Below are 9,537 nucleotides of genomic sequence, written 5' to 3'. Positions count from 1 at the left end.
CTGTTAAAATCTTTTTATTAATATAGCTACATTCAGCACATTTACAAGCAATGCCCCAAAAGAAAAGCTTTTCTCACATCTAACAACCTTGAGTTTCCTGCCCTGGTGAAACAAGATGGTATTATCGCTCTAGATTAATCAATGTATTGCACAAAAACTATGAAAAACTTTTAGATATTTTTGAGGGGTACTTGAACAACCAGCTGGGTGGGATGATGAGTCATTAAGTAAAATAAGTGGCTTACTGCATTATCTTGATAGCTTTCTTTGTTTTCTAGTGTGTGTTTTTTACAGGATTTTAGAACAGTCCACAATTTTGTATTCCATTCTTCAAAACAGGGAAACCCATTTTAACTATGGCATAAGCAAGATTGACAATTTCAAGCAGTTTATTGTGTTACTTCGCACAGATCAAGCTTTCACCGAGTTTTACCAAACTGCACAAGAAAAAGTAGGCCCACCAGCAACCAGAGTAGATAGTAGATACAATTACAAACAGCTTTATTTTGAGATTATTGATTCCATTAAAGGCATGTTAAGTGAACGATTTCAAGATATTAATCAGTTCGAGTTTTTAGACCTTGTAAATCCTAAACTATTTACTACATGGAAGGGCATAGTTCCACAGGAGAAGATCAATCTTCTCAAAGATAAGTATAGTCCTCTTTTGACATCCAAACTTTGGAGAGTCAACTTTCCTTCATTTACAACGACAAGGACTTTCACAAAGAGTGCAGTAATGAGGTTCTTAAATACATCTTCAAATTTAATCTCCAGTCGAGTTTAGGTCAAGTGGTAAATTTGTTAAAATTGAATGGTGTGTTGGCAGTGGCAAGTGCTTCAGTAGAGAGGTCGTTTTCTTGCTTAAAAGGGTAAAAAGCTATTTAAGAAATAGAATGGGTCAAGGTCGGCTTAGCTCTTTGTGTAGAATATCTATTCACAAAGATATCATTGAAAAGAAAGAGGAATCAGAGGTGTTGCATAACGAGGTGGTTGAAAATTTGTAGAAAACCCAGGAGGCTGGCCTTTCTTTATAAATGATGAGTATAGTATGTGTTTTGATATTTGTTCGTATAATACATGGTACTTCATTGAGAAAATTAAGCATAACTTTAAAGAATAAAGCCATCCCTGTCTACTTGCCCCAATCTAAACAAGTTTAAACTAACAAGTAGAATGCTAAGAAAAATCTCTCTATGCACTTTAGAAGTGTCGTATACTATATTATTTTTGTGCTAATACAAATTTCTTCTGTTTATGCAGGGGCAGTGATGAGTAAATTATGTTTTAGGGGACAATTGTCTCCTGCGTAACGTTTCTCTGAGCCATCTTTAGTACCTTTTTAACTAGTTGCAGTTTCAACGATTGCCACATTAAGAATGCAGCTAACAAAAATGAGTTTTTATAAATTATTTTACAACAAATAATTCGCCCTCGAAATCGCAGGAAATGCTGTTTCCAAGGCTCTGGATTTCAAAATTTTCCGGGGGAGCATGCCCCGGACCCCTAGGTCCTCCGGCGCGAGAAGGATTGGGGAGTGACTATTTTTCCTAGCTACGCCACTGACGATCATGGGTCAGGAAAGGACAATTTGTCTTGTCAAACTGTACCATGTACGTAGTTTATAAATTTTGTTTTTCCAATTTTAAGAAAACAATCTTATATTACTGAAATCACACGATAAAGAAAATATATATTAACTGAAACCATAAGTACGTAAAAGCTTTGCATGCACTTATGCAAAGAATGTCCTACAGGTAATTTCATTTTTAAAGATAAGATAAGAATATTTGTTAGAGTCTCACTTCTCTGCTGGTTCACATTTCTTTAACACAATTCGTTTTAACTTTAATTCACTGAGGTAATTCTATGTGCTAGAAATAATTACTTGCATCCTTTGATACGAACGGTAGTTATATTGCAAAACATGAGTCAATCCTTCTTTTTATAGATGAATCATCAGCGTTATAGTTTCTCCCGCATTGCAAAAAAAAGATTCAAGCAAATAAACAAAGAACTTGTATATAGCTCCTTAGAAATATTAACGGAAAACTAACCTAGCGACGATATTTCTATTGCTGTGACTAAAAGAATACAGTGAAACAGAATTTTAAATTTGACTCTAACTTATACGGAAATTATAAAGGCTTTTTAAATGCGTTTGGCTAATATTCATCAAAAGTTGTCGAACAAATGGCATATAGCTACAGCAAACATGGAAACACGTCGTCTGCACTCAAAAAATACTCAAACTACCATATTTGAAAAACATGCTTTCGTCATTTTCAAGTCCGCCGTTTGTCAATGTGTTCTTGTATTCGGCTCATGTTAACCGAAGTCTGTATTAAAAACCAAAAGATATTGAAAAAAAATTGAAAATTAGATAGCAGTCGGAGAAGCTTAGACAATGATCTTTCACATTTTGATCCACTTGAAAGAGATTGTGGTCACTATCATCACTCGAAATCACAATTTGTTCCTTTGGATGATTCCTTTCAGCTAATTCTTTATATTTCATTTTAGTCTATAAATATGTCACAAAATATACAGAAAACTGAAATTTCAGAACAGGTTTGTGAAACCCAGAATTCTGAAGTACCTCAGAATCAATTGACATAAATGCACCAGAACGATGTGGAAGAACAGGAGCCCCAGCACAGTATTCTTCTTCATCCCAAGATTGAAATGTTGATGACATACACTATAATGACATGTTAAATAGTCAATATGCGTCTATTTGACTTTATATGCTATATAACAGTTGTTATATGCTATACAACAGATTGTTGGGTACGGTGAGTTCTGAGGTGGCTAATGAGCCCAATCTTGGCAAAGAATGTTCTTGAACACGAAGGGCAAACCAGAGATGCATTTGATGTTGAAGCACTGGCTGCTCTTGATTTCCGCAGCTCACGTTTCTGTTTGGCTTCCACAGTCCGCCTTTCTTCTGATGCTTGACAGCCCTTGAAGATGAGATCGCGCCAGGTTGATCGGTTCCCTGCAAGTTTGTCCCATGTTGCGGTGTTGATGTTAAAGGACTTCAGTGAGGTCTTTAATGTGTCCTTGAACCGCTTCTTCTGGCCTCCGACTGATCTTTTGCCGTTGGAGAGCTCACCATAAAGCAGTTGCTTAGGTATCCGCTCATCTGGCATGCGAGCAATTTGGCCTGCCCATCGGATCTGTGCTCTCATCAGCAAGGTGTAGATGGATGGCTGGTTGGATCGAGAAAGGACATCTGTGTATGGCACCTTGTCTTGCCACTTGATTCTCAATATCCGACGGAGACAGGTTGTGTGGAAGTGATTCAGCTGTCTCGCATGCCTCTGGTAAACAGTCCAGGATTCACATGCAAAAGGGAGAGTTGGTAATACTATGGCAGAGTAGACCTTCAGTTTCGTTGCAGTGGTGATCCCTCTACGCTCCCAAGCGTTTGTGCGCAACTTGCCAAATGCGGAGCTGGCTTTGGCGATCCGGTTGTTCACCTCTGCATCAATAGTCACAGCTCTGGAAAGAGTGCTCCCTAAATATGTGAATTTGTCAACTGTCTGCAGACGCTGTCCATTCACCAGTATGGTAGGCTCAGTGTAGTGTGTACGAGGAGAAGGCTGATGCATGACCTCTGTCTTCTTGGTACTGATGGTTAGACCAAAGTTGTCACAGGCTGCGGAAAACTTATTCATGCTGATCTGCAACTCCGATTCTGAAGACGCGTTGAGGGCGCAGTCATCAGCAAACAGGAAGTCACGAATGATGGTCTCCTTAACCTTGGTGATAGCTTGCAGTCTACGTAGGTTGAATACGCTCCCATCCATTCTATATTTGATGCTGATACCATCTACACCATCGTAATGAGCATCAGTTAGCATGGCAATGAAAACCATGCTGAACAATGTTGGAGCCAGTACGCAGCCCTGTTTGAAACCATTTGTGACTGGGAAGGGTTCGGAGTATTCGCCATCAGCTAGTACTCTGGCCAACATCGTGAAATTGACATACCATCAAGATGAATTTCTCTGGACAGCCAAACCTGGACATAATTCTCCACAGGCCCTGACGGGAGACTGTGTCAAAAGCTTTTGTCAAATCAACAAAGGTTGTGTACAGATCTTGGTTCTGCTCTTGACACTTTTCCTGGAGTTTTCGTGCTGCGAAAATCATATCAACAGTTCCACGGCCCTTACGATAACCATTCTGTGACTCTGGTAGCTGCAGGTGTGGATACACTGGGAGCTGTAGTTGCAGACCTGCACACAGGCGGACCAGGTCTAATGGTCGCTTTCGTACTGACTGAAGCAGCAGTGAACTCGGCGTCTACCTGGGTGTCTGAGCAACCCTCTTTAGGGATGCACTGCTCACCTCACATGAGGAAGGGACTAGAAAAGGTGTCCTAAAAAAACCTGCTTTAACCTTCATCCTGGCCAGCAAGCCGCGTTTGCCGAGAATCCCACACCAGCGGTCGAAATAAAGGAAAGAAAAAATTTAAGGTGACACCGATCACCTTAGGCACATGGAATGTGCGTACATTACTTGACAACCCTTCATCAGGCAGACCAGAGAGGAGAACTGCTTTAGTTGCCAGAGAACTTGCAAGATATAACATCGACATTGCAGCACTGAGTGAGACTCGTTTCGCTAATGAGAGGCAGCTGACTGAATATGGAGGTGGCTACACTTTCTTCTGGAGTGGCCGTTCTGCCGATGAGCGCCGGGAGTCTGGGGTAGATTTTGCCATCAGGAACCATCTTGTGCAAAAGCTTGCCAATCTCCCTAAAGGTAAAAACGATCGTCTCATGTCAATGCAGATTCATCTACATGATGGTAAACGGGCCACACTCATCAGTGCCTATGCACCTACAATGACAAATCCTGAAGATGTGAAAGGCAGATTCTACGAAGATCTGAATACTATGCTTTCATCCGTGCGCAGTACTGATAAGCTGATCCTACTTGGGGATTTTAACGCAAGGGTAGGCCGTGATTCTTCCTGGGATGGAGTCATTGGAAAGAGTGGGGTAGGCAAGTGCAACAGCAATGGCCTGCGCCTGCTGGAGGTATGCTCATCGTATGGTCTCCTTATAACCAACACAATATTCCGGCTGCCCAACAGGAACAAAACATCATGGATGCACCCCCGGTCGAAACACTGGCATCTCATCGACTACATCAATGTCAGGAAGAAGGACAGGCAGGATGTCAGAATTACCAAGGCCATGTGTGGTGCAGAGTGCTGGACCGACCACAGACTCATCATCTCTAAAATGAACATCCGCATCAAACCAAAGAGACGTCCACAGGGATGCATGACCAAAAAGAGGATAAATGTTGCCAAGCTGAAAAACCATCAAACAAATGCAGCTCTATCCACAGACCTAGAATCCCAAATTGCCAACTTCAATCCTGGAGGTAACGTCGAAGAAGACTGGGAATCCTTTAGGGACACAGTTCACTCAACTGCAGTGCAAGTGTTGGGCTACCCTTCCCGACATCAGCATGATTGGTTTGATGAGAATGATGAGGAGATTCAGGCCCTACTTGATGAAAAGCACAGACTTCATCGTGCTTACCAAGATGATCCAACTTCAGTCTACAAGAATGCCTTTGCCAGTGCACGGAGAACAGTTCAGTGTAAGCTGCGGGTGATGAGAGATTCCTAGCTCAGTGCCAAGGCTGATGAAATCCAAGCCTATGCCGACAGAAATGATACAAAGCGGTTCTATGAAGCTCTCAACACCATATATGGACCTCGATCGTCAGGAAATTCCCCTCTCTTGAGCTCAGATGGGACTTCACTAATTACCGAGAAGGAAAAGATCATGCATAGGTGGGCTGAACATTTTGAAGCTGTCCTCAACCGTCCTTCTTCCATCAATGATGAGGCAATAGACAGGTTGCCCCAGGTCAACATCAACACGACCATGGATGTTCCACCTGTTGAATCAGAAGTCAGGAGGCAATAAACAAGCTCTCTAGTGGTAAAGCCCTGGTGCAGATGCTATTCCATCCGAGATATATAAAGTTGGTGGTCCCACATTTATCCAGAAGCTCACTGACCTCTTCCAATCCTTCTGGGCTGAAGGATCCATCCCCCAGGAATTGAAAGATGCCTCGATTATTCAGCTATACAAGAGGAAGGGTAATCGTCAGTCCTGTGATAATCATCGTGGCATCTCACTCCTATCAATAGCTGGGAAAGTTCTTGCCCGAGTGTTACTAAACCGGCTAATAGACCACCTTGAAGATTGTATAGTATTATGACAGAAGTAACGTTTATATGAAAATAAACGAAATCGCTTCAAGGACCTTTTTAAGGTAGCGAAGACTTTTTCTACGGCTGCAAGAAAGATTGCTTGACTTTAGCTGCTTTTGTCTTCATCGGTGGTAGCATTGTTGCTGTCCTAGTATAATGTGTTATTATTACTAATTCCTTTTATTACTCAGCCTAATAAAATTTCGAAATATTTTTTTCAAAAGTAAATGAATTAGTCTATTAAATGCTCTCATTGAGCATACATCGCTTTGGCTGGAAATGCTCAAATCTTGCATTATACATGGACTTTGTTTGTCTGACACATTGCTTTTGCAAGGTTTCTTCTACAAAGTCACATAAAATAAAAAAATACAAATAAAAATCTTTTAATATATTTTCTTACTAAATATCAGTGCTCCTATATTAAATTTAGGTACCTGTACACGACATCCATTTTCATCTTCGCTGGAATAAGTGGATTCATAACCAATTTTTACAATGTCCGAGTACAAACGTTTGGACATGATGTACAATCGATGTGATTAAAATATACTTTCAAGCTGTAACTGACGCACTAACTAACTTGCAACTGCTTCTAACCTCAGCTTTTAAAAGGAAGTTCAAGTTGAAAACTGCAATGTACGTAATGCTTTGCCAAATAACAAGTTGACGGAAATCATTATCAGTAAATATGAACAGGCCCACCCACGTAAGGCCAAAATGAGTGAAATGCCATTGACAAAACACGAAAAAAATACAAAACTAGGAATGCAAGGCTTTTGTGAAGTTTGAAAAGGCAACTATGGCTAAATTTTTCATATTAAAAGTGTTGAGATGGTTTATATCTGACTATGAGGTTTCATTGTGTTACACTCTATATGACTGAATGAAAATTGAAATATGCATGTTTAATTGCTTTAAATAATGAGGTCAAAAAATATATCCTGAAAGATAAAGCTCGTTTAAATTACTGTCAAACTCCTACAATAAATCATTAGCAATTCCCGACCACAACAAACAGACGTCTGTACAAACTGACGTTCATATTACATCTGCGTCCGCCGTTCCGCGTCTTCCATCCGCGCACGCTTTTTATGTATATTCGTTCGCCATCCGCGTCCGCCATCCGCGCCCGCTTTTTATCTACACCCAATTGATGCCTTTTGTTAGAAGAATTAGAAAGCAATGCTTGTTTTGGTTTTATTTTAGTATAAATTCATAGTATGAATAATTTTTATTGCGTGTTGTTTAATCGTCGAATCGTCCGACTCCCGGTTTCCATTAAGCTCAGTTTCCATATAATCGTCGAATCGTCAATCGTCGAAAAAATAGCTTTTTTTGCGCAGCGATTAAATGAACTTGGCCATCTCAACGAACGAATTTTGCCAGCGGCAATGGCCGACGATTGTTATTTAAAAGAACGTTGACTCCAAAGAGGGCATTCAAGTGTGCAAACAAAGAAATAAAGGCTTCTTGAGATTTCTGCATTAACTTTTGTAGGTTCTACATCCAAAACAGAGTTTTTTGAACCTGCAAGATTCTACCCACGATAGTTAGATACACTTCTCTATGTAACTTACACTTACTCGCAATCGTAAAGTCGCTTTTACCTAACAACTAAGTGTTCATTACCATTAAAAGTGTTGTATCCAAGTAAATCTTGAATAGTTAAGAAGCGTGAAATTGCCGTATTGCTAACTATATGTTTCTTTTAAGAAATACTTAAGGTGCAATATAGGTATTTGGATAAATAGAAAAAATACATGCACATTGATTTACACAACGCTTAAGAGATATTTCGGTGGTTGACAACAGACAACGCGCATACTGTTAGTATCCCGTGTTCGGCTCTTGTGTGCTTACATAGACAATCATAACAAATATCAACCATTCAAGATTTCTTTGGGTGCAACTGATGTATAATTGAATCATATGTCTTATTTTTATAAATATAATGAAAAAATAACTATAACTTGATCGAATATCTTAATTTTAACAGTGACATCTGATTCAACCTTGCAGTTGAACGTTATAATTGTAGGATTTGACCAACTGGGTACATCGTAAAGTATAACTTACAATTTCTTACTGTTGGAAAGTTGCTGTTCCCTTGTAAATATAAGTATGTCATTTTCAAATGCAATGTGGAATTTCTACAAAAGGCAACGCTCTCCAATCTGATAATATCTTGTGAGTGTCAAGTTAACAAAATATCAAGTTGTGTAAGAATTGCTATTGGAGGGTGAGTACTTGGTTGACAGACGGTTGGTAAGTATAGAACTATGCATGATTCAAACAATAAACTATACTTTAAATCCAATACATGGAAATGTAGAACAAACTCAATTCGTGAATTTTCAAAGCGCAAGGGATATATTTTAGTGGTGACAGCAGATAAAGTTGACTCCAACAGAAAATTCACGTGTGCATATTTTTGTTAAACATCGCCACTTGAATAGAAATTTCAAGCATATCCGTGTTCCATCCCCTTACCGGTATCCGTACCGTGCCATCCGTGCCCATGTTTTATCCCAATTTGTTTACAATTTAACAATGTTAATGAAAGGAAAGTTATGAAACTACGAAGCATGAAGTGTGAACAACGCACTGTTTCGATGATAAATGTGACATTTTACATAAGCACTATTTCTGTTTACATGGGCAAACATTGACATTTCATTAGTCAAAACATTACGTTTGAATATTGTAAATTTCACGTTATCAAACGTAAGCAAACGCAGTTATTTCTACAAGCTTCAACGTTGAACGCGAATGGCAGTATAAGTAAAGTTTTCTCACCCATATACAAACACATTCTCTCAACACAAGTTTAGACACCCGTCATCCCTTTTGCATTAAGTATAGGTTTATTGGAGATTACTAAAAAAAGGCTTTCATTGGTTCCACGGAATGACTCCTACTTTCGTCGTAGTCGTACATAAAATTTGAGAAAAATTAATATGTACCTATAATCTTGCAGCTGGATACTGGACAAGAAATGTACATTGTTGTATATCATATATATGATGTGTTTGCTGGTTTGCTATAAATGGTGTATCAACAAAGACTGAATAAATAGGACAACGTCTTATAAATCATTAGCATGCAAAATTTGGGAAAAATTTTGGCCGTAATAATTCGTTAGATTTCCAAAATGATTCATCTGATTTCATCTGATAGTAAAATTGCCGCAAATAAGAAACATTTTAAGGTAAAAATTGTGTTACCGAAAAGCACTTTTGAAATAGCTCGTGCACAAAATGACACAATTAAAAGCAATGGAACACACA

General features: G+C 39.2%; 1 protein-coding gene and 1 long non-coding RNA gene across 2 annotated transcripts; one reads left to right on the top strand and one right to left on the bottom strand.

Moving 5' to 3' along the window:
• Positions 1-3,864: 3,864 nt before the first annotated feature.
• On the top strand, positions 3,865-5,957 carry LOC124440399. The gene is made up of 4 exons (XM_046990792.1): positions 3,865-3,964; positions 4,048-4,263; positions 4,546-5,625; positions 5,722-5,957. The coding sequence occupies exons 1-4, from the start codon at positions 3,865-3,867 to the stop codon at positions 5,955-5,957; spliced, it is 1,632 nt and encodes a 543-aa protein (XP_046846748.1).
• A 1,479-nt stretch (positions 5,958-7,436) lies between these two features.
• LOC124440705 lies at positions 7,437-8,482 on the bottom strand. Its single transcript, XR_006946722.1, has 2 exons — positions 8,327-8,482; positions 7,437-7,750 (listed from the first exon to the last, which is right to left on the bottom strand). It is a non-coding gene; the product is annotated as an uncharacterized LOC124440705 (long non-coding RNA).
• Positions 8,483-9,537: the final 1,055 nt, after the last annotated feature.

Source organism: Xenia sp. Carnegie-2017, unplaced genomic scaffold, assembly GCF_021976095.1.
Source record: "Xenia sp. Carnegie-2017 unplaced genomic scaffold, XeniaSp_v1 HiC_scaffold_2, whole genome shotgun sequence".
NCBI lineage: Eukaryota > Metazoa > Cnidaria > Anthozoa > Malacalcyonacea > Xeniidae > Xenia > Xenia sp. Carnegie-2017.
This window is presented reverse-complemented; position numbering and strand designations above follow the sequence as displayed.